The sequence below is a fragment of the Monodon monoceros genome, unplaced genomic scaffold (assembly GCF_005190385.1).
Source record: "Monodon monoceros isolate NGI ecotype Baffin Bay Population unplaced genomic scaffold, NGI_Narwhal_1 Super_Scaffold_16, whole genome shotgun sequence".
NCBI classification, from domain to species: domain Eukaryota; kingdom Metazoa; phylum Chordata; class Mammalia; order Artiodactyla; family Monodontidae; genus Monodon; species Monodon monoceros.
Genome location: NW_021703772.1, coordinates 73,021,628 through 73,048,092, shown reverse-complemented (window position 1 = coordinate 73,048,092; position 26,465 = coordinate 73,021,628). Strand labels below are relative to the sequence as shown.

The following is a 26,465-nucleotide window of genomic DNA, read 5'->3' as shown; positions in this document are numbered from 1 at the left end:
ACATTGGGGGTTAGGATTTCAACATATGAATTTGGGGAACACAACTTTCAGTCTATAGCACCAGAGTATATGGTCTGAACCACTATACTAAACCAAGAACCAGATTTTACTTCCAAATAAAATGTAAAATTTCAAAACATTTCAAAATTGGAAAATTACAAAAATGAAAAAATTTGTAATTGTTAAAGTTCAGTGGATGAGTTAAATAGAAGATTAGGCACAGCTGAAGAAAGAATTAGTGAACTTTAAAATAGAACTGAAAAAACAACTGAGAATACAGCACAGAAATAGAGATGGAAAATATAAAAGTAAGAGTAAGAATAAAATGAGAAGATCTAATAAATTTCTAAAAGAAGTTCTAGAAAGAAAGAGTACACAGAACAATAAAGAGACAATATTCAAAAACATAATGATTAAGAAATTTCCAGAATTGGTAAAAGACATAAATATTCAAGAAGCACAATATAAATAAAGGCAAATCACACATGGGAATACTGTAGTAAAGTTATCTAAGAAAACTAAGAGAAAATGTTAAAAGTAAACAAAAAAGGAAAGAGGGGTTCTCTACAAATGAACAATTTGATTGATAACACACATCTCAATAGCAGCCACAGAACCTGAAAGATACTAGATTATCTAGGACATTATATCTTTAGAGTCATGAAAAAAAATATTGTCAACTCAGAATTTTACACCCAGGTAGAATATTATTCAGGCATGAATAACAAAATAAATTTTTTTTTTTTTTTTTTTTGCAGTATGCGGGCCTCTCACTGTTGTGGCCTCTCCCATTGCGGAGCACAGGCTCCGGACGCGCAGGCTCAGCGGTCATGGCTCACGGGCCCAACCCCTCCACGGCATGTGGGATCCTCCTGGACCAGGGCACGAACCCGTGTCCCCTGCATTGGCAGGCGGACTCTCAACCACTGCGCCACCAGGGAAGCCCAAAATAAAAACTTTTTAAAAAACAGAGGTGGAACTCTGGGAGGGCTCACGCCAGGGAGTACTTCCCAGAACTTCTGCTGCCAGTGTCCTTATCCCCTCGGTGAGCCACAGCATCTCCCGCCTCTGCAGGAGACCCTCCAACACTAGCAGGTGCATCAGAGAAAAGCCGGCAGCTGTTGACAGTTCTTTGGTGGATCATTAATCTTCAGAGAAATGCAAATCAAAACTACAATGAGATATCATCTCATACCAGTCAGAAAATGGCCATCATCAAAAAATCTAGAAACAATAAATGCTGGAGAGGGTGTGGGGAAAAGGGAACACTCTTGCACTGCTGGTGGGAATGTGAACTGGTTCAGCCACTATGGAGAACAGTATGGTGGTTCCTTAAAAAACTACAAATAGAACTACCATATGACCCAGCAATCCCACTACTGGGCATATACCCTGAGAAGACCGTAATTCAAAAAGAGTCATGTACCAAAATGTTCATTGCAGCTCTATTTACAATAGCCAGGAGATGGAAACAACCTAAGTGTCCATCATCGGATGAATGGATAAAGAAGATATGGCACATATATACAATGGGATATTACTCAGCCGTAAAAAGAAACGAAATTGAGCTATTTGTAATGAGGTGGATGGACCTAGAGTCTGTCATACAGAGTGAAGTAAGTCAGAAAGAGAAAGACAAATACTGTATGCTAACACACATATATGGAATTTAACAAAAAAAAATGTCATGAAGAACCTAGGGGTAATACAGGAATAAAGACACAGACCTACTACAGAATGGACTTGAGGATATGGGGAGGGGGAAGGGTAAGCTGTGACAAAGTGAGAGAGTGGCATGGACATATATACACTACCAAATGTAAAAGAGATAGTGGGAAGCAGCCGCGTAGCACAGGGAGATCAGCTTGGTGCTTTGTGACCACCTAGAGGGGTGGGATAGGGAGGGTGGGAGGGAGGGAGATGCAAGAGATATGGGAACATATGTATATGTATAACTGATTCACTTTGCTATAAAACAGAAACTAACACACCATTGTAAAGCAATTATACTCCAATAAAGATGTAAAAAACAAAAAAAAACAAAGGTGGAGAGTATTCCCTACACTTAGATACTTGCTGAAAGAACAACTAATTTTTTTTTTTTTTTTTTGTGGTACATGGGCCTCTCACTGTTGTGGCCTCTCCCGTTGCGGAGCACAGGCTCCGGACGCACAGGCTCAGCGGCCATGGCTCATGGGCCTAGCCGCTCCGCGGCATGTGGGATCTTCCCAGACTGGGGCACGAACCCGTGTCCCCTGCATCGGCAGGCGGACTCTCAACCACTGCGCCACCAGGGAAGTGCAAGAACAACTAATTGAAAGATGTATTTCGGAGGGGAAATGAGCTCAGAAGAATGTGTAGAATGCAAGAAGCAATGGTGAGAAATGAAATTGGTAAAAACTGACTGAAATATCAATTTGGGGGATTAAAACCCAGAACTAGATAAAATTAAAATGGAAAACTGAAGTGGGATCAGTGGAGGGTCCTACAGGCCCACCATCACTGGGAGGAGAGTAGAGGTTGTAATGACACTAGACTTTATTAAGTTACTTGTGCATATTTAAAATATAAAGGCTACTGTCCACAGAACGGTAGTTAAATGTTGAATTTCCAAACAACTGAAGGGGAAACGATAGAATAAAGGAAAACTTGATTAATGTTGTAGAAGGAAGAAAGAGGAAGAAAAAGAAAGACTAGAAATAGCATGATAAATAGAAAATATAATATAGAGTGACTAAAATAAATTTAAAGATACCAGTAATCATAGTGAATGTAAACTAATTTAACTCATCAGTTAAAAGGCAGAGACTATCAGATTGAAAAGTAAAACAAAATCCAGCTATATCCTATTTATGGAAGAACTTCTAAAACATAATACTGAAGATTGACATTAAAGAGATAGAAAAAGACATACCAGACTTCTGTTTCCAACGGGATGGAGAACTAGGTTTTACAAAACTCCCTCTACCACCCTGAAACACCCAGATCTGGATAAATCACACAAAGACACTTTAAAACATCTTATTAAGCTCACAAGAAATAAGGGGAAATCCTTAAGAGAGAGAAAACACAAAGAGTAAGCCCATATCCCAGAAGCAGATGAACACACAATACAGAAAGTGGTGCTTCTCTGGGTCAGGGGTCAGCAAACTACAGTCTGGGAGCCAAAATCGCCTCTCCTGTTTTTGTCAAGTCTTATTGGAACCCAGCCAGGCCCAGTGTTTACATATTGTCTCTGGCTCCTTTCGCACTACAACAGCAGAACTGAGCAGTTTCAATAGACATCATATGACTGGCAACGGTGAAAATACTTACTATCTAGCCCTTTAAAGAAAAGTTTGCTGACCTCTGTTCCAGGGGGCAAGAGTGAGGAGGCATGGAGTCAGGTGTAGAAACCAAAGCCCAGGCATTTAGTCTGTGCACAGTGAAGGAGGTGAAATGGAGACTCCCCACAAATAGGACACTTGAAACCACTTCACTCTCTGTGAAAGAACAGGTTGAGAGAAAATCTGACTCTTTGCAAAGGGTACGGATGAGGAGAGCTGGCAGCCTGCGGCCCTGCTGTAGCTGGGGTTACTCAGTTTGGCGGCCATGGCCTGAACTCATGCTGCCTCCCAGGCCCACCACAAAAGCAGACTGCCAGCTCAGAGGCCCACTTCCAAGGGCATTTCTCAGCACCTACCACCTGTGCTCCAAATGAGGTGTTAGCAGTATTTCCTCTCTGCTGTGTCTGGGGTTTTTTTCATTTACTATGGTAGTCTCCTGGGTGGTCCCAGTTAATTCCCCAGGTAACATTTATGTTAATGTTAGTGTTCTGGTTACAAAGTTGCATGGGTTTGGAGTGGTTTGTCTCTAACCCCAGCTTGCTTGCTTGCTTTCTGCTACTTTTAATGCACAATATTACAGCATGCGGGTTTTTTTTTTTTTTTAATATACATACATCACCGTTCTTTTTGGAAGACCTGAATACAGTAGAAACAACTAAATGTAGATGCTTCAAATTGAAATATTAAGTTTCATTTAGTAATGTGTTTGGATTTATTTTTTAGCAGAATGATAACACTAAGAACTATTTTTTTTTTCTTCTAAATCTACATTTAGACTACCCTATGCCTGAACATTGTCCTTGTTCCTGAGTGCTCTGTGTGTTCTTGCCTAGGTATTTGCTTATAGGAGATTTGGGGCAGTGACTGAACCATGACCAGAAGGTATGGGGTTGGACCAGTGTTCACAGCATGCTGGAGAAGAGATTGGAAAGTAACACGTTGGGTTTGGTGCAGTGAATTCTTGGTGTACCCAACACAGTGTTGTTCAATAATGAATAGTTCATTGAAGAAGGCACTGAGTGCTAGCTTCTGATGGGTACTTTGTGAGCACTTGGGGCAAGTCAACCCCATTGGGAAGGGATGGATTTTTCACTTTTCTCTGCATCACCTCCCCACAGCCCTCTTTCCTTACCCCCATCAGTAGTCCTGGAAAGACTCTAAAGGGGTGGAATCATTTCATCCCTTGGGGACTGAGATTGTTGGAGGCTGGCCTCTAGGTGGAGGAGGCACACAGGTTCCCTCCTGGATGTAGGCTGGCTGGCCACTACCACATCATGGCACACAATGCCAAGGAGAATGGTGGCTGGTGGGAGACCTGTGGAAGAGTTGGTCTCTGATCACAACTAGTATATTCATTCCTTATTTCTCTGATCATAATCCCCTTTTAGCGTCCAAGCCTTCAATAAGTCTTGTGAATTGCTACAGGCTATTAGTGTGTGGAATTACGGAAATTCTCTGTTTTCATGCTTGGAGCAAAGCTTGAAGGAAGAACAGCAACTGCCTAAGTGAAGCCAGATATGAGATGGCAAAAGATGATCTGCTGAGCAGTGGACCTGTGGATGGAGCCACAGGGCTGTCTACAATGACGAGCTTCAACCAGGACGCATTTGTGTAACATGCAGGCATTTCCGAAAACGTGTAGAAGAGAAACAGGTAAAAATACTGGATGGTGGTTATGGCAAAACCATTTATATATAAAAAAGAAGTGAGGCCTTATTTTTAGACTCACTAGCTGGGACTACAGTATTTGGTGCATGAATAGATCTTGGGAAAGAAAGTTCTATGGAATAGACCTTGGAAACGATGGCTAAAGGGAATAGCCTTCCTGGAGGATTCACATTTTCATAAGTGCTTCAACTATTGGAAGGAACTTAGCATCTATTCCAGATAACGGGGGCTCCTAGGGGACTTTTTCAGCACTTCTTAAATCACACCATTATGATACATTTGAGTTCATACCCAGGTAAAAATCCAAAGAAGAGTCCCCATGCCTGACTTGTGACTATGTCCCATCATTTCCTATAGATTCTCAGCATAGTTCTAGATATTTGTGACATCAGAGGATGGCCAGACTGGCAAATCCTGAGATCGGAGGCAGTAGAGTTCAGGGCTCAGAAGCCAGGTTACCTGGTTTTTAAATCTAGGTTCTTATGAGCTGTGTAATATTGGGCAAGGTAAGTCACCTTCCTGTGCCTTAGTTTCCCAATTACACAACACAGCTAAAAATAGTGCATATCTCACAGGGTTGTTGTTGCATATTGAATTATTTCATACATGCAAAGCACCTATAACATACCCTTGGTATGCAGTTAGCAGTCAGTTGCTGACTGATATATGGAAGTCAAGATGGCCGTGTGAGAAGATGCAGAATTAGTTTTTCCCCACAACTAGGGCACGTGCTGGCCGCTGGTGAGGGACTCTGACACCCAAGGAGATGGGAGGAACCCCAAAGTGAACCAGTAGGATGCACGGGGACCAAGTGGGGAGGAGAAGTGGAGGCCAGATAGGATCAGTGCCCCTGAGGCTGGGGAGATCAGAAGAGGCAGGCAGGAGGAACTCTCTGGGAAGAGCGGGAGAGGAGCAGAGGGTGATCGCCTGGCCCACTAGGGCCAGGGAGCCTGCTGAGCTCCCAGGCTGGTAAACCCCCTCCAAAGCCCCATCCAGGCTGTGTGGGTTCTTGAGGGCATAGGAGGGAGGCCAGGGAGATCAGGAGAGGCAGGCGAGAGGGGCCCTCTCAGACTGGAGGAGCAGGAGAGGAGAGGAGGGCATTTGCCCTGCCTACTTGAGCCCAGGAAGCCTGCTGGGCTCCCAGGTGAGGTCCCCTGCCCTCTGAGACCAGGGGTGGGGGGCACGACTGGGCCCCTTTTGTCCCTCGAGCCTAAGTCCCACCCTCCACAGCCCCCAGGGCCTTTTCCAGCCCTGTGGGTCCTGAGCATTGGCCCCGACCACCACCCAAACCTCACCCTTGCTTAGGCCCCGCTCTCCACAACCAAGGTCTTTCCCCCCTCCTTTTTTTTTTCTTTTCCCTCTTCCTCTTTCTTACTACTGTGGTACTGATGTACCTTCCAGTTGTTGATTCATCTATATTTTTATATTCTTTCTAACAAATCTGTTAGTTTCCTAGTCTAATTTTATTTTTTCCTTTATTTTATATATTTTTTGTCACCTCAGACAGCTTGCGGGATCTTGGATCATGAGCCCAGGGGCGGGATGAAGCTCCTGCAGTGGGAGCTCTGTGTCCGAACCTCTGGACTAACAGAGAACCTCAGACCCTAGGGAATATTCATCAAAGTGAGGTCTCACGGAGTTCCTCATCTCAGCACCAAGACCCAGTTCTACTCAATAGCTACAAACCCCAGTACTGGAAGCCTCAGGCCAAAGAACCAGTAAGACAGGAACACAATCCTGTCTTATTAAATCCTGTCTTATACAATCCTGACTCATTAAAAAAAAAAAAAAAATGAGATGGCAAAAAAATATGTCACAGATGAAGGAGCAAGGTAAAAACCTACAAGACTAAATAAATGAAGAGGAAATAGGCAATCTACCTGAAAAAATTCAGAGTAATGATAGTAATGATACTAAAATGATAGTAAAAATAGTCAAGATCCAGAATCTCAGAAATAGGATGGAGGCAGTGATTGAGAAAATACAAGAAATGTTTAACAAAGATCTAGAAGAACGAAAGAACAAATAAACGGAGATGAACAATAAAATAACTGAAATGAAAAATACACTAGATGGAATCAGTAACAGGATAACTGTGGCAGAAGAAGGAATAAGTGAGCTGGAAGACAAAATGGTGGAAATAACTGCCGAGGAGCAGAATAAAGAGAAAAGAATGAAAAGAATTGAAGACAATCTCAAGAACCTCTGGGAAAACACTAAACGCAGCAACATTCGAATTATAGGGGTCCCAGAAGAAGAAGAGAAAAAGAGAGGGTCCGAGAAAATATTTGAAGAGATTATAGTTGAAAACTTCCCTAACATGGGAAAAGAAACAGTCACTCAAGTCCAGGAAGCACAGAGAGTCCCATACAGGGTAAATCAAACTAACAAAAATTAAGTTCAAAGCAAAAATATTAAAAGCAGCAAGGGAAAAACAAAAAATAATATACAACGGAATCCCCATAAGGTCATCAGCTGATTTTTCAGTGGAAACTCTGCAGGCAAGAAGGGAGTGGTGGGGCTTCCCTGGTGGCACAATGGTTGAGATTCCACCTGCCAATGCAGGGGACGTGGGTTTGAGCCCTGGTCCAGGAAGATCCCACGTGCTGTGGAGCAGCTAGGCCCGTGCACCACAACTGCTGAGCCTGCACTCTAGAGCCCATGAGCCACAGCTAATGAAACCTGCGCACCTAGAGTCCGTGCTCCACGTTAAGAGAAGCCACCACAATGAGAAGCCTGCACACCAGAATGAAGAGGAGACCCCACTCACGGCAACTAGAGAAAGCCCGCGTGCAGCAACAAAGCCAAAAATAATTTAAAAAATAAAATAAAATAAATTAAAAAAAAAAAGAAGGGAGTGACAGGATATACTTAAACTGATGAAAGAGAAAAACCTACAACCAAGATTACTCTACTCAGCAAGGATCTCATTCAGATACGATGAAGTCAAAAGCTTTTCAGACAAGCAGAAGCTAAGAGAATTCAGCACCACCAAACCAGCTTTACTACAAATGCTAAAGAAAGTTCTTTAAGCAGGAAACACAAGAGAAGAAAATGACCCACAAAAACAAACCCAAAAGAATTAAGAAAATGGTAATAGGAACATACATATCGATAATCACCTTAAATGTAAATGGATTAAATGCCCCAACCAAAAGAAACAGACTGGCTGAACAGATACAAAAACAAGACCCATATATATGCTGTCTACAAGAGACCCACTTCAGACCTAGGGACACATACAGACTGAAAGTGAAGGGATGGAAAAAGATATTTAATGCAAATGGAAATCAAAAGAAAGCCAGAGTAGCAATACTTGTATCAGATAAAATAGACTTTAAAATAAAGACTGTTACAGGAGATAAGGAGGGACACTACATAATCATCAAAGGATCAATCCAAGAAGAAGTTATAACAATTATAGATGTTTATGCACCTCACATAGGAGCAACTCAATACATAAGGCAAATGCTAACAACAATGAAAGGAGAAGTTGACAGTAACACAATAATAGTAGGGGACTTTAATACCCTACTTACACCAGTGGACAGATCATCCGAACAGAAAATAAATAAGGAAACACAAGCTTTAAATGACACAACAGACCAGAAAGATCTCATGGATATTTATAGAACATTCCACCCAAAAGTAGCAGAACACACTTTCTTCTCAAGTGCACATGCAACATTCTTCAGGATAGATCACATCTTGGATCACAAATCAAGCCTCGGAAAATTTAAGAAAACTGAAATCGTATAAAGCATCTTTTCTGACCACAACACTATGAGATTGGAAATCAGTTACAGGAAAAAAACTGTAAAAAACACAAATACATGAAGGCTAAACAGTGCGCTACTAAATAACCAAGAGATCACTGAAGAAATCAAAGAAGAAATTTAAAAAATGCATAGAAACAAATGACAATGAAAACATGACGACCGAAAACCTATGGGACACAGCAAAAGCAGTCCTAAGAGGAAAGTTTATAGCAATATAGTCAAACCTCAAGAAACAAGAAAAATCGCAAATAAACAATCTAACCCTACACTTAAACAACTAGAGAAAGAAGAACAAAGAAAACCCAAGGTCAGTAGAAGGAAAGAAATCATAAAGATGAAAGCAGAAATAAATGAAATAGAAACGAAGAAAACAATAGCAAAGATCAATAAAATTAAAAGCTAGTTCTTTGAGGAGATAAAGAAAATTGATAAACCCTTAGCCAGACTCATCAAGAAAAAAAGGGAGAGGATGCAAATCAATAAAATACAATGGATTATAAGAGACTACTACAAACAGCTATGTGCCAATAAAATGGACAACCATGAAGAAATGGATAAATTCTTGGAAAGGTACACCTTTCCAAGACTGAACCAGGAAGAATTAGAAAATATAAACAGATCTATCACAAGTAATGAAATGGAAACCGTAATTTAAAATCCTCCAGCAAACAAAAGTTCAGGACCAGATGGCTTCACAGGCGAATTCCATCAAACATTCAGAGAAGAGCTAACACTGAAAATTCTCAAACTCTTCCAAAAAATTGCAGAGGGAGAAACACTCCCAAACTCATTCTATGAAGCTGCCATCACCTTATACCAAAACCAGAAAAAGATATCACCAAAAAAGAAAATTATAGACCAATATCACTGATGAACATAGATACAAAAATCCTGAACAAAATACTAGCAAACAGAATCCAACAGCACATTAAAAGGACCATACACCACGATTAAGTGGAATTTATTCCCGGGATGCAAAGATTCTTCAATACATGCAAATCAATCAATGTGATACACCACATTAACAAATTAAGGAATAAAAACCATACGATCATCTCAATAGATGCAGAGAAAGCTTTTTGACAAAATTCAACACCCATTTATGATAAAAACTCTCCAGAAAATGGGCACAGAGGGAACCTACCTCATAATACATAATAAAGGCCATATATGACAAACTCACAGCAAGCATCATACTCAATGGTGAAAAACTGAAAGCATTTCCACTAAGATCAGGAACAAGACATGGATGTCCCCTCTCGTCATTCTTATGGAAGTCCTAGCCACGGCAATCAGAGAAGAAAAAGAAATAAAAGGAGTACAAATTGGAGAAGAAGAAGTAACACTGTCACTATTTGCCAATGACATGATACCATAAATAGAAAATCCTAAAGATGCCACCAGAAAACTACTAGAACTAATCAGTGAATGTGGTAAGCTTGCAGGATACAGAATTAATGCACAGAAATCTCTGGCATTCCTATACCAACAATGAAAAATCAGAAAGAGAAATTAAGGAAACACTCCCATTTACCATTGCAACAAATAGAATAAAATACCTAGGAATAAACCTGCCTAAGGAGACGAAAGACTTGTACTCAGAAAACTATAAAACACTGATGAAAGAAATCAAAGATGACATAAACAGATGGAGAAATATACCATGTTCTTGGATTGAAAGAATCAATATTGTGAAAATGACTCTACTACCAGAGAAATCTACAGATTCAATGAAATCCCTATCAAACTACCAATGGCATTCTTCACAGTACTAGAACAAAAAACTTTACAATTCGTATGGAAACACAAAAGACCCCAAATAGCCAAAGCCATCTTGAGAAAGAAAAATGGAGTTGGAGGAATCAGGCTCCCTGACTTCAAAACGATACCACAAACCTACAGTAATCAAGACAGTATGGTACTGGCACAAAAACAGAAATATAGATCAATGGAACAGGATAGAAAGCCCAGAGATAAACCCACACACATATGGTCAACTAATCAATGACAAAGGAGGCAAGGATATACAATGGAGAAAAGACAGCCTCTTCAATAAGTGATGCTGGGAAAACTGGACAGCTACATGTAAAAGAATGAAATTAGAATACTCCCTAACACCACACACAAAAATAAACTCAAAATGGATTAAAGACCTAAATTTAAGGCCAGACATTATCAAACTCTTAGAGGAAAACATAGGAAAAACACTCTATGACATAAATCACAGCAAGATCCTTTTTGACCCACCTCCTAGAGAAATGGAAATAAATACAAAAATAAACAAATGGGACTTAATGAAACGTAAAAGCTTTTGCACAGCAAAGGAAAACATAAATAAGACAAAAAGACAACCCTCAGAATGGGAGAAAATATTTGCAAATGAAGCAACTGACAAAGGATTAATCTCCAAAATTTACAAGCAGCTCATGCAGCTCAATATCAAAAAAACAACCAAACCAATCCAAAAATGGGCAGAAGACCTAAACAGACATTTCTCCAAAGAAGATATACAGATTGCCAACAAACACATGAAAGAATGCTCAACATCATTAATCATTAGAGAAATGCAAATCAAAACTACAATGAGATATTATCTCACACCAGTCAGAATGGCCATCAACAAAAAATCTACAAACAATAGATGCTGGAGAGAGGGTGTTGAGAAAAGGGAACCTTCTTGCACTGTTGGTGGGAATGTAAATTGATACAGCCACTATGGAGAACAGTATGGAGGTTCCTTAAAAAACTACAAATAGAACTACCGTATGACCCAGCAATCCCACTACTGGGCATATACCCTGAGAAAACCATAATTCAACAAGGGTCAGGTACCACAATGTTCACTGCAGCACTATTTACAATAGCCAGGACATGGAAGCAACCTTAGTGTCCATCGACAGATGAATGGAAAAAGGAGATGTGGCACATATATACAATGGAATATTAGTCATAAAAAGGAACGAAACTGAGTTATTTGTAGTGAGGTGGACGGACCTAGAGTCTGCCATACAGAGTGAAGTTAAGTCAGAAAGAGAAAAACAAATACCGTATGCTAACACATATATATGGAATCTAAAAAAAAAAAAAGTGGTCATGAAGAACCTAGGGGCAGGATGGGAATAAAGACGCAGATCTACTAGAGAATGGACTTGAGGACATGGGGAGGGGGAAGGGTAAGCTGGGAGTAAGTGAGAGAGTGGCATGGACATATATATACTACCAAATGTAAAACTGATAGCTAGTGGGAAGCAGCCACATAGCACAGGGAGATCAGCTCGGTGCTTTGTGACCACCTAGAGGGGTGGGATGGGGAGGGTGGGAGGGAGGGAGACGGAAGGGGGAAGAGATATGGGGATATATGTATATGTATAACTGATTCACTTGGTTATAAAGCAGAAACTAACACACCACTGTAAAGCAATTATACTCCAATAAAGATGTTAAAAAAAAAAAAAAGACAGTATGGTACTGGCACAAAAACAGAAATATAGATCAACGGTACAAGATAGAATGCCCAGAAATAAACCCACGCACATATGGGCACCTAATTTCCGAGAAAGGAGGCAAGAACATACAATGGAGAAAAGACAGCCTCTTCGATAAGTGGTGCTGGGGAAACTAGACAATGTAAAATAGTTGGCTGGTGGGAACCAACAGCTAGCACAGGGAAATCAGCTCAGTGATTTGCGATGACCTAGAGGGGTGGGATAGGGAAGGTGGGAGGGAGGCTCAAGAGGGAGGGGATATGAGGACATGTGTGTGCATATGGCTGATTCGCTTTGTTGTGCAACAGAGACTAGCACAGTATTGTGAAGTAATTATACTCCGATAAAGATCTATTAAAAAATTAGTATCTATAATCTTCCTATATTGTAATTTCTTCATATGTAAATATCTCAGCAGTGCAGCTAAACTGTGAATTCCATGAGAGCAGAGATGATATCCTGTGTTCCATTGCATATTCCAACACGGAAGTTCTCAGTTTGGGTTAAAGATGATACTGAGCTATACAGATGATAATTGTTCCCAAGTTTAAGCCTGTCTCTTCCATGAACAATGAGCTTATTTGGAAAAGAAATATCATCAGTTGCCAGAGGTTTACTGTGAGGACGTTTGTGTGCTGTCAGAAGGCATGATCAGGGGATGTGGATCAGCTGTAGAGCACAGACCGTGTCCTGTGTTCCTCCTCCTCCCTTCCCTCTGGCTCCAGCCAAGTGGGCAGAAAGGTGAAAAGGAAAACTTGGATTCAGCTGTGAGAGTCACAGGTGTGTTCTGTGGGTGACTTGTGTGAACCACCCTCTCTCGGCATGTTTAACCCTGAGCAGAAAAGAAGACCGGGGTTCCCCAGCTCTCGTGGGATTGTGGTCAACATGACACCTGGAAATACCACCCACTGAATGACAGTAAGGGTTGTGTGCAACCATCATATCCCCTTCTTATGCTTTCTTCCTGAGCTAACCCACCCATCTAATGCCAACTTCTAGAACCAATCCTTTTACAGCAACCTGAACTTTGAAAGATTTTCTAGTCCACCACACTCTGTACGCTTAGGCAAGTTTTGCTTAAATTACTCCCAATTGTGACATAATTTAAAATTCCATACCTTCATTATACAGATTTCCTCACTAAAGAAAACTTGGGCCAGTTAGACAAATAGATGAAGGAAAAAAAAGTCACCCAGAGTTCTACTACCCCAAAACAACAATTGTTAATATCTAGCCTATTTCTCATTTATTTGCCGGTACATGTACATATATACCTAGGGTTGAGATGTATAGTTACAGGGGTTTTTTTTAGGGTTTTTTTGTTGCTGTTGAAGTACAGTTGTTGTACAGTGTTGTGTTGATATCTGCTGTACAGTAAGGTGACTCAGTTATACATTTAAAAAAAAATTGTTGACTACTATTGGGTTGGTCAAAAAGTTTGTTCGGGTTTTTCCGTAAGATGTTACAAAAACCTAAACAAACTTTTTGGCCAACCCAACTACTATTAGAAGTTCAGGCAAAGGACTGGATATAGTCAAGGATCTCTTGCTTGAAGGTTTTGATTCAGATATCTGCTTCTACACAACAAACTTACTGTCTTTCTCATAATTCCGTGGGTTAACTGGGCTTAGATGGGTGGTTTTCTGCTGGTCTCACTGGGGGTCTCTCATATGGTTGTAGTCATATGGCAGCTGGGGCTGGAGTCATTTGGAGGCTTGACTGTAGTGGAATGTTCCAGATGACTTCTTCCCTCCTGTATCTGGTGTTTTAGTGCTCCACCACATAGCATGTCTCTTTACAGAGCTCCTCATCCTCCAGGGCTCTCCATGTGGCCTATCTTTCATCAGGGTAGTCAGACTTCTCACAGGCAACTTGGCTTCTGAGAACACAGAAGCAGAAGATGCCAAGCCTTTTCTAATGGTTAGGCCAGAACTGGCACAGCCATCACTTCTGTTCGTTATATTATAGAAGCCACAATGCCACCCAGATTCAACGTGGAGGGAAGGAACTACAGACAGGCCTGACAACTGGGAAGCTGGCTCACTGGGTGTGGTCTTTGGTGCCAGCTAGCAGAGTTGGCATGTGGAAATGAGTATGGAGAGTATGGCACATTCAAAATGAAGGACAGATAAGGCAGAAGAACCAATAACTGAAATGAACAGAGAGTAAGAGAGATTCAAGCTGGGATGGGACGGGGCATAACTCCAGGCAGCTGGTTAGTAACAGGAGATGTGTGAAGGCAGGGATCAGAGCAGCTGCAGGTTTTGGTCAGAGAACACCACCTCTAGGTCCTATAGTACTATAGGCAGAAAAACCATCACCAAGGAAGCACAGGGAAGTAGCCACAGACAAGATGACAGGTGCAAGAGACCAGGCCCTGGGTGCTGGAGCGACAAGTGGGCCACAGAAGCAGCCTCAAGGGCTTGATGCGGAGTGAGGGGGGCTTCCTTATCACCTGTGCTTGGGATCAGGATTGATCACAGATTCTGGAAGAGCAGTAAGTGTACTGTTTGAGATTCAGAAATACCTGGTTTGGACAAGAGGAAAAGAAAATCTAGAGCCAGCGCAGTTATCACACCTTGGTGCTCAGGAGTGTTATGCATATTTTAATTTGCATTAAATCTGTTCCCCTACCCATCTAAAGGAACTTTGCAAGAGGGAAAGGAATTAATGAATTCAGAGCTGAGTTTTTCTCCTGAAGTGATAAGAATCACAGACTCCACTGATGCCCACTTTCACATCATCTCACACCTGATTTATTCTAACTAACCATAAAGAGTTCCCCCAATCTTAGTCTTCTTTCTGCTTCCATCCAACGTGTACCCTGATCTCATATTAACCTTCCAAAAGCACTGTCTTTGTTTCTGTATCCAATAAAGCATGAACTATTTATACTGTCAACATGATAAAGCTCAAACACCTTAGGCTGTTATTCAAGGGTCCATAGGCCTGTGTCAGAGAAGGATGGGCTTAGGTTGGAGGATGACAGAAGTGAAACTCGCAGATACCAATAGGTACCAATTTCTAGCTTTATCAAGCCTCAGTGGGTACACAAACAGCACAAAGGAAATATCCGAATGGTGCATCATTTCCTTTGTCATGGGGACAGACCAAGGAGGGGATGATGGTCAGCAGCCTGCAGGAGTGAAAATTCTGCCAGGTCTGAACAAAAGGACTCACAGAAATTTATTTTCTTCCGTACTGGAAGGGTCCCAATATCAACTTCTGCTACCTTGTAAAGCCACTCAACAAACCATGACACTTTGAGTAATTATCCATGCCTAATGTTTGAGTTCTGGGTCTCAATATTCTGGTTGCATAATATTCTACAATCGTTTGTTCTGTGCCTGCACCACAGGTTATACAGTTTCCTTTATCTACATGTGTGTAGAGGACTAGGAGATTTTCCATTTCCCCTCAGAGGTTTTCTGAGGGTGGTCTTGGTCATGGTCTCCACAGAAGTCCTTTGCAATGGCGTCCCAACTTCATGTTTTAACTTATATGCTAGGCCATAAGTCTACTGTAAAACTCTTTCTCCTCCTTGACACAGTCCTTTGGACCCATCCAACCCTGTCTACCTTTTCTGTTCCTTTCACTTCTTAGCTCTTTCTTATCTCTGTGCATAAGGTGGAAAAGGAGAGCAGAGAAGGAATGGAGAGGACATAAGTTGTTCCAATGTCCCAAGAAGCTGAGGAGTTGGACCACAGACATTAGGGAAGCAAGCGGGATACGACGTGTCTTGCTCTGTAGTTCTCTCATATCTACTGCCTTTTACTTGTATTTTTTCCTAAATATGTGAGATGTTTTATCTCCCCAGTCAAATTCTGAGCATGCTTTAGGAAGACAAGGGGTTTTGAACTTTGTCTTTCTACCATGTATATTTATCCTATCCAGAGAAGCTACAGATAACTATTCCTTGGTTGAATATCCCATATAAAGGCAAAATCATATAGTTCAATCCATCCATTCACTGAGTCAACAAGCATTTATTGACTGACCCCTATTCACCTGGAAGCCCTGCTAGATGTTGCCCATCACAGTGAATGGTTTATGCAGGTTCTAGAACTCCTACATTCCCCAGCATCTGATACATAGCACCCTATAAAATAATCCAGCTTTAAACACCATTATTATAAAAGTAATACAGGCTCATGGTAAACATTAAAACAGTGTAAAAAGCGTATAAAGAAAAAAGCAAAACTTCCCTGGCCACCACTCCATCAAAATTTCCTATTCCAATTACTCAAAAGCAACAGTTGCTGATAGTTTCTTATATATCCTTCCAGAAATGTGCATTATTCTTTTTACATAAATGAGATCATTCTATATGTATTTTTCTGTTGTTGCTCCCCATGCCTCACCTATATAATATATCTTGGTTTTCTTTTCATATTAGTCCATGTAACTCTCCTTGCTTTTTTATTTTTGTAACAGCTTTACTGAGATATAATCCACACACCATATAATTCACCCAGTTAAGGTGTATAATTCAATGGTTTTTAGAATATTCATAGAATTGTGTAACCATCACCACAATCCTCATTCTTTTTAATGGTTGCAGAGACTCTGTTTTCTCTTAAGCCATAATTTCAGTAAATATTTGTTGAATTGAATTAAGCCATAGATTTGGACAGAGGAAGTAGGGTAAAAAAGCAGATTGTCTAGAAACATAAAAATAAAGAAGCTCTGAGGCTTCTGCTGGTCTTTTAAGTCAATTTTAAGTAACAATGTTATATTGATATGAAACATGGATGAGAAAATATTTTCTTCACATTATCTGGATCTTTTCTTTCCAGATAATAGAGTCACAATCCACATGGACTTCAAGTTGCATTGTGCTGGATTTTCTTTAGCAAGTGAATTATTTTTACTTCCAAGTAAAGTTTTATTTCATTTTAGTAAGTTTAAAAATAAATATTACCTTTAATAATCTTCCCACACTAAGCTTATAATGTCAATAGTAACAGGACAATTTTTTTTGCAGCATTTGTTTTAAATATATGTGAAGGTAATTATTTCAGATTAATACAATATTTATAAAATGTAAGGAAATGCAAGCAAATTGTTTTTGGAATTGTTTATAAATATTAGGAGTATTAAGCATATGTGGTGCTAAGTAATATTGACATGTCCAGGAAGACGTGCAAAGTAGAAGGAAAATAATGCAACTACTCTTTCCCCAAAATTACATTCCCACATATAAAATAACAAATTCTCTAAGGGACAAAAATTTTTAAAAAAGGTATTTGGTAATATTAGTAAGGCCTACATTGACATTAGAAACATGAATTTAAATAATTTAAATAAACAAACCTGAGTCAGGTTAAGCAGTAAAAAAACAGACTCAAATACTATGGAAGGTAGCAAAGAACAAGAACACAGTCACTCGTTAGAATAAAAAAAGAATTACTGCAGGGGTTGGAAAACATCTTCCTAGAGATTTTTAAAATATGAACAGGACAGATTTGATGCCACACTCCTCCCTAATGATTGAGACTTGATTCCATAAGGGGTCATGGAGTTTGTGAATTCTATTATTATAATCCAGTCCCACACTGAGTCTCAAAGTGAAATACTCAGTGTTTCAAAATGTTCAATGTTTAAGTTCCTGAAAAGTTTCCCACTCAGGACCTCTCCAGCACTCATCAGTAATCTATCAAGTGTTCATCCTCAAATGTATTAGCCATCATACAACCATTTTTCCAAAACAACTCGATCAGATGTCAGAAACAGTAGAATTCTCAGACCTTTTTTTTCTCCTTAGATCAAACTTCATCATTTCTGGGATTTGACTGAGATCTTTAAAAGTCTGTATCTTAGATTTTCCTCATAACCTCTCTAGGTAAAGTCTTGGTCTTAAAAGGTCTCCAATTTTCCCAGGTTTCCTTAAAAATGTCTTTTACCTTCAGAATGACAATATTTTACCTCTGTGTCCTACACTTAAAATCTAGCATAGCTAAGGAGATGATGAAGCTGTGTTAATGGGGGCAAAATAAAACCCAAGAAAATGCAGTCCCCATAAAGAATAACTAAATATATGCCAGATGTAGGAAGCCTCACCCTCTTCATGATTTTTAAAAATAAAAATACTACATAGGACTTTGGGTATGAGAAAATGGGCTAAACTTTTTAAGAAGAAAGTAATTTTCAGTAGGCCCTTTCATAGAGTAGAAAACAATGCTTTGGAAAACAGCAGTCAGCAACTAATGTGACATTCAAAAAAAAAACCAAAAACACCATGTAAATGTTCTTTTTATCCTACTTTTTGGAGAAAGAGAAAACGATAATTGGGAGGACAGACTACTGAGATGGAGGGATTATCTACAGAGGGCATGAGACTGAAAAAAGAGGAAATTTTGTGGTTGGTACATTAGAGGAACTGAAAAAAGAACAGTGTATCAGTGCATCCATAGTAGCAAACAGCAAAACCCACTTAAGCTAGTTGAAATAGGAAAGCAATTTATTAAAGGGTGTTAGGTAGTTCCTAGAATTTCTGGGAGGGCCAGAGAAGATGCTCAACCCTCACTAGGAGACTGCTTCCCTGAAGACCCACTGCAGCTCTGCTAGTCCCATGCACCTTTGCTTGCATCACCTATTCTGAGAGCGAGATACTAAAAGTATGGTAATAGATGTTGACTAGACTTATTGCGGTGATCATTTCATAATATATACAAATATTAAAACACGTTGTACACCTGAAATTAATTTAATGTTATATGTCAATTATACCTCAATTTTAAAAAGAAGAAGGAGGAGGGAGAAGAGGAGGAGGAGGAGATGATGATGATGACGATGACACACTGGCAGAGCTAGCTGGAAAAAATACGACATGCAGGCATACCTTGGAGATATTGGAGGCTTGGTTCCAGAACACCGCAATAAAGCACCTATTGCAATAAAGTAACACGAAATTTTTGGTTTCCCAGTGTATATAAAAGTTATGTTTATACTATACTGTAGTAGTCAGTCTATTATGCATGCAAGAGCATTATGTTCAAAACATGTTTGTACCTTAATTATAAAATACTTCATTGCTAAAACATGCTAACCATCATCTGAGCCTTCAGCGAATCATAATCTTTTTGCTGGTGGAGGGTCTTGCCTCGATGATGATGGCTGATGACTGAGCAGGGTGGTGGTTGCTGAAGGTTGGGGTGACTGTGGCAATTTCTTAAAATAGGACAACAATGACGTTTGCTGTATCACTGAACTCTTCCTTTCACAAAAGATTTCTCTGTAGTCTGCAATGATGTTTGATAGCATTTTACTCACAGTACAACTTCTTTCAAAGTGGGAGTCAATCTGCTCAAACCCAGCTGCTGCTTCATTAACTAAGTTTATGTAATATTCTAAATCCTTTCGTCGTCATTTCAACAATCTTCATAGCATCTTTACCAGTAGTAGATTCGATCTCAAGAAATCCCTTTCTTTGCTCATCCATAACAAGCAACTCTCCATCTGTTAGTTTTATCAGCGATTCAGATACATCTTTAGGTACGACTTCTAATTCTAGTCTTCTTGCAACTTCCACCACATCTGCAGTTACTTACTCCACTGAAGTCTTAAACCCCTCAAAGTCATCGATGTAGGCTGGAATCAACTTCTTCCAAACTCCTAACCCTACTCCTTCCCATGAATCACAAATGTTCTTCACGGCATCTAGAATGGTGAATCCTTTCCAGAAGATTTTCAATTTACTTTGTCCAGATCCATCAGAGGAATCACTATCGATGGCAGCTATAGGCTTACAAAATCCATGAGTTGCAAAATGGATGTTGTGTTAGCAGGCGTGAAAACAACATGAATCTCATCGTACATCTGCATCAGAACTCTTAAGTGCCCAGGGACATTGTCAATGAGCAGAAATATTTTGAAAGCAATCATTTTTTTCCTAAGCAGTAAGTCTCACCAGTGGGCTTCAATATTCAGTAAACCATGTTGTAAACAGGTGTGCTGTTTGTCCAGGCTTTGCTGTTCCATTTATAGAGTACAGACAGAGTAGACTGAGCATAACCCAAGGGTCCTAGAATTTTCAAAATGGTAAATGAGCACTGGCTTCAACTTAAAGTCACCAGCAGCATTAGCCCCTAACGAGAGTCAGCCAGGTATTGACTTGTCCTCTCTAGCTATGAAAGTCTTAGAAGGCATATTCTTCTAATAGAAGGCTATTTCACCTACACTGAAAATCTCTTATTTAGTGTAGCCACTGAAACTGTGCCTCACAGAATTAACAGAAGCTGATAACTACAGAAATTCTTGAATTTGTCTTACAGAAGAACAGATAAGGGATCACCTTGTTAAAACCCCTTTGCTTTTAAACTGTCTTCATTGATTGAGTTCACTTTAGTATTTTTTTTCTTTCTTTCTCTTTTCCTTGCTTAAGCTGCATACCTTCTTAGCTTCATACAGCCCAGTTGTTTTATAGGAACTTGAAGTCAGCTCCTGCCCAGTGTGAGCTGGCTGGGGACTGGATGGAACTATGACCCTAAAACTGGGCCTGCTCAGATGTCAGAGGGCTGGAAAATGCCACCCTCAGATCATGCTGTGTCTCCATTTTGAACATGCAGAATCATGTAGCACAACTTGGCTAACTGTTTGGCACAAGGGGCCTAGGTTTCAGCCTATCTTGGCTTTTCGACATGCCTTCCTCACTAAGCTTAATCACTTCCAGTTTTTAATTTAAAGTGAGAGATATGCGACTCTTCTTTCACTTGAACATTTAGAGGCTAAGGGTTATTAACTGGCCTAATTTCAATATTGTTGTGTCACCTGGAATAGGGATGCCCAAGGAGAGGCAGACAGATGGGGAAACAGCAAGTTGGTGGAGCAGTCAGAACACACACAATGTTTATCAATTAAGTTTGCCATATTATATGAGCATGGTGCCAACACAATTACAACAGTAATATCAAAGATCACTGAACACAGATCACCATAATAATAAAAAATTTTGAAATATTATAAGGATTACCAAGATGTGAAACAGAAACACGAAGTAGGCAAATGTTGTAAAAATAGTGCCTGATGCAGGGCTGCCACAAACCTGCAGCTTGTAAAAACCACAATATCTGTGAAGCACTATAAAGCAAAGCACAATAAAATGAGGTATGCCTGTAGTTAAAATAAATAAATAAAAGCTATGCAACTATTATACCCCAAGCCTTATTCATGATAGTCAAAAGGTGGAAACACACCAAATGTTCACTGAGACGTGAACAAAACGTGGTCTAAAATAAGTGGTATATAGGGGTTTCCCTGGTGGCGCAGTGGTTAAGAGTCCACCTGACAGTGCAGGGGACACAGGTTTGAGCCCTGGTCCAGGAGGATCCCACATGCCACAGAGCAGCTAGGCCCATGCACCACAACTACTGAGCCTGTGCTCTAGAGCCCGCAAGCCACAACTACTGAGCCCACAAGCCACAACTACTGAAGCCCACATGCCTAGAGCCCATGCTCTGCAACAAGAGAAGCCACCGCAATGAGAAGCAAATGCACCGCAACAAAGAGTAGCCCCTGCTCGCCACAACTAGAGAAAGCCCGGGCACAGCAATGAAGGCCCAATGCAGCCAAAAATAAAATAAATAAATAAATGATTTTAAAAATAAAATTAAATTAAAAAATTTAAAAAGTGGTATATAAATACAGTGGAATATTATTCAGCCTTAAAAAGGAATGAAATTCTATACAAAAAGATTTTCAAAACCTGGGAAAAATAAAGAGATCAAAGGGATTCAAGAGAAAGTGACAAAGACTACGAGCAAAGAAGATCCAACATAGCATAATACTATAAAAGAGGTCCTTAGGGAAAAAGTTAAAAGGGAGCATAATACTAATAATTATAATTTTAAAAATATCCTGAAATAAAATTAAATTTATATTGTGAAAGGTATACTGACCCAGAATGGCCAACATCAAGATCAAGTCCATAGGGCTTCCCTGGTGGCGCAGTGGTTGAGAGTTCGCCTGCTGATGCAGGGGACACAGGTTCGTGCCCCGGTCCTGGAAGATCCCACATGCTGTGGAGCGGCTGGGCCCGTGAGCCATGGCCGCTGAGCCTGCGCGTCCGGAGCCTGTGCTCCATAACAGTAGAGGCCACAACAGTGAGAGGCCCGCGTACAGCAAAAAAAAAAAAAAAAAAAAAAATCAAGTCCATAAAACTACTATGTGTGATTCACTTTGTTATAAAGCAGAAACTAACACACCATTGTAAAGCAATTATACCCCAATAAAGATGTTAAATAAAAAAAAAAATAAACAGATATATAATTCAAAAAAAACTACTATGTGATTAGAAAAAAAAATATCGTTGGTACAATCAGGCAAAAGATCAAGTGATCATCAGGGAAATTAAAATCGGATTATAACCAGCCTTTTGACATTTTATGCTAAGGAAAGTAAATGTAAATAAAGTATCTGATACTCAGGCAAAACGGACTTTCAACTATAAAGAACTCTGACAAACTGTTATCAACATTCAAGAATTCAGAAAATATTGTTTCCATGAGTAATTTCTGAAGATTTTTCTAGAAAACAGACAACCAAAATGAGAAGAAAAACACTGATATAAAGATTGGTGGCAATCAGTAAATACATATTTACTTATAGAACTAAGATTAAATTAGAGCTAAGAGAGAATATAATATTTACATAATCTTTGACAATATAAAGTACAACTATAACAAAAGGAAAAAGAATAGAAAGTGCATAGAATTTTTTATTGTTCTTGTTTTTATCATACTGGTATTTTATTCTAAGACTGTTTGTTGTGTATAAAATGTGAGATAATGTAAATGAGTAATATATTATATTTCTAACATTTTCGCTAAGGAATGTGAGCAGCCTCTAAGAGCTGGAAAAGGCAAAGAAACAGATTTTCCACTAGAGTCTCCAGGTGGGAATGCAGCCCTGTTGACGTCTTGATTTTAGCCCAGTGAGACCCAAATCAGACTTCCAACCTTCCGAACAATAATAAATTTGTATTGTTCAAACCACTAAGTTTGTGGTAATTTGTTACAACAGTGATATAAAATTAATACAAATTCCAAGCAAGAACCATACAGCAAAGCCCAGTCAACCCACGAAACCATGAAAGATAGTAAAAAAAAAAAAAAAAAAAAAAAAATGTAGTTTTGAACCACTAAGTTTTGTTAAAAAGCAATAGATAACTAGAATAGCAAGGAAGTTATCAAGTCTATTAAGTTGTCTTTAAAGAACCCATGAGCCTAACTGAAAAGACTTCCTTTGGGCAAGGAGGAGATAATTTGAGCAGCAATAAGGATAATACTTCAACAGATTGAAACATCAAATTCCTTTAAATCTATGACTCCATAAAGATACAACAAAACTGATCACCTTTGGATGATATTAGAAAGCCAATTCATTATTTTCAAACCTCATAAGTTAATGGGAAAAAAAAGGCTCAAACACTTAGCTTACATTTCTTATCTTCTCTACCAAACAGGGAAGAGGGAAATTTTTCTTCATATAAGGTTTCCACTAATAAAGAAGGAATGATTGAATTACAGAATTTCTAGCATGTAATCTATAATTAATTAATGGCTCTAGGCATTAAGAATTAGTAATAGCTAACATTAAAAAAAAATGCTCAGATGGCAGAACACAACAGTAAAATTAAGTGGTCTTGAAAAAAAAAAAAAGAACCTAAATCTAATATAGCTTCTAAGTTCAACTACCAATTTATAGCACACACAAAGAACACAGGACAGAGGAACATATTAAACTACACCAGGAGGACACCATCAAAAAAATCCAACATAAGAAATTCTACATGTAAATATATTTGTTTTTTCAAACAAATACATTTCAAGGGAAAAAAACAAGGATGGAGGGGGAGGCCTATAGATTAAAAGACACTCAGACATAATTTTATAACTAAAACTAAAATATAGTGTTTAAGGATCTTCCCTTGAGCGATTCAACAGTAAAGAAAGACAGCTAGAAGGTCTAATCCCAGAACTCTCCATCACTTAGAGATCAATGGAGATGGGGGCGTCAGCCAAGAAGATTGAGGAGTGACTAAAGAAACAGGAGGTAAAGCAGACTGGTGTCATAGAAGCCAAGAGAAGAACATGTTCCAAGATGGGGTGGTTGTCAACAGAGTTAAAGGCTGCCATGAAGTCAGTAAGATGAAGACTGAAAATGGTCATCAAATTTGTCAGTATGGAGTTCACTGGTGCCCTTGCTAAGAGCAGTGTCAGTGGAGGGTGAGGGCAAAGCTAGCTCAGAACGAGTGACCGTAACTAGAAAGTGAGAAGAAACCAAATATCTAGAGGCAACATTTTCAAGACGTTCACTTAAGAAGAGGAGCAGAGAAATAGCCTGGTGGCTAGGGGAAAATGTGGGGTTAATGGAAATCGATTTTTTAAGTGGAATTTATTTGAGCGTATATGTATGCTGAAGGAGAACTTGAAGACATAGGAGAGAAAGAGGGTAACCAAACAAGAGAAATTCTTGTGGAACTGAGAGGGGATGAAACCCAAATCACACATGGATTTCAGATTTATTTTATTTTGTGTCATTTAAAAAATACTGGTCAGGACTCACTAGATTGATTTAATGACCCACAGTTTGACAAACAACTGATCTAGGGCATATTATTTTACCTTCCTGAATCTATTTCCTTATCTGTAAAATGCGGATGGCCATCTCATAAGGTTGTTATGATGGTCAAGTAAGACATTATATGTAAAGTACATATAGGGTACTGAGCACAGTTTGTGCTCAATGAATGATAACTATTATTAATACTATTTTAAAAAACAAAGAAAATTAATAAGGTCTGAGTCTGGGCATAGCCAGCATCTAGGCTGCTGCCCAAACCTCAACTAATATTTTCATCATAACCACAAGTATCAACTCCATGGTTCTCAAAATAGTGACACTACCTCCTGCTGTGTATCACCAGCTACTTGTATTTGTGTGATTGTTTAGAAATAGTAAAAAATTATGCTTGAGTTTTATTTGAAACACTTCCTTTCTATAAAATCATCTAGATATTTAATAGATAACATGGAAATTTTGATAGCATTCTGAATTTTAAAACATTCCTTCCAAACAACCATACAAATACATTTTTCCAAGCCAAAACAGATATCTTTATGCTTGAAATGCTATTTCTAATTTCTAATTTATTCTTACAGGTTAATTTGCAAAATGAAGTTGTTTGGATGATTGGTTTGCAGTAAACATGGTATACCAAATTGGCTTCTAAATTTAGAGAAAGGTTGAGTCTCCTCTTATAATAATCGAGAAATAATAGAAGTATTAATGATAATGAAACTTCCATAATTAAAAAACTCAAATTCTGAAATAACAAGCAGAAATGAACATTAGTAGGTAGTAGCAACATAAACTGTAATTTTTGCAAATGGTTATTTTGAGCTCTTTTTATGGCATAATGCAACCTCCAAAATTCAATTTACTAAATGATAATATATGTCCCATATGTGTCATAATTAAGTTCCATAGTCTTTGGAGAATTTAGTACTATTAAACATAACAAAGATATTGGAAATAGTGCATAAAAGTCTAAGAATCATAAAAGAAAAAGTTGTTTTTAACAGATGCTATGATTTCTATGTCTGATATTTGAAAAAATTTTAGAAAGTAGTATTGTTATCCATATAAATGTATTCAAAGAAAAATCTTATTTATGTATAACATGATTTGAGGATGAACTCTAGATTTTGAATACAGTAGACTCTGTATCCTTTCTTGGAGGTTTTTGAGGACCGATTTTTGGTAATATCTCCTTGGCATAAAATGTTTTATGAAGTCCAGCTTCTCGAAGTGCTAACTCAAAACGAAGTCTAGGGTCAGAAATTATCTGTAGAAATAAAATGATTTAAATAAATAGCATTTCATTGAAGTAAATTTTATCATTTAGTTCTGTATTTCCCCAAGCCGTGTAATTTATTTTTACTGGATAGATGACTAGATGACAGTAAATTCTGTGTATACAGTGACTATATTCTGAACTTACTGAAAATATCCAAACTTTTGACATTATTACTTTCCAGTATATCAGTGCTTTCCAACATAAGATGTACAGAATATTGTATACTAGATAAGTCAAAATAAAACATTAAAATTATCAAAAGATGGGATAAAAGAAGCTTACTTTCAGTATGATCATTGATTTGTTATTTATTGTTAGCTGTAATTATAAAATATAAACAACCATTGAT

The 26,465-nt window shown here is 38.9% G+C and overlaps 1 protein-coding gene across 10 annotated transcripts in view; it reads right to left on the bottom strand.

Annotated features, from left to right (window-relative positions):
* CCDC148 (coiled-coil domain containing 148) overlaps nt 1-26,465 on the bottom strand; it is a 408,125-nt gene that overhangs the window by 112,811 nt on the left and 268,849 nt on the right. For 3 of the 10 annotated variants that reach the window (XM_029224755.1, XM_029224756.1, XM_029224760.1), the window contains one exon: nt 25,814-26,104. The exons of 4 other annotated variants lie outside the window; for them this stretch is intronic. In XM_029224755.1, the coding sequence (XP_029080588.1) occupies nt 25,958-26,104 (147 nt within the window). In that variant the 3' untranslated portion in view covers nt 25,814-25,957. Of the gene's footprint in view, nt 1-25,813; nt 26,105-26,465 lie in introns of those variants that run through there. 3 more of the 10 variants (XM_029224757.1, XM_029224759.1, XM_029224758.1) reach the window with 1 other exon arrangement.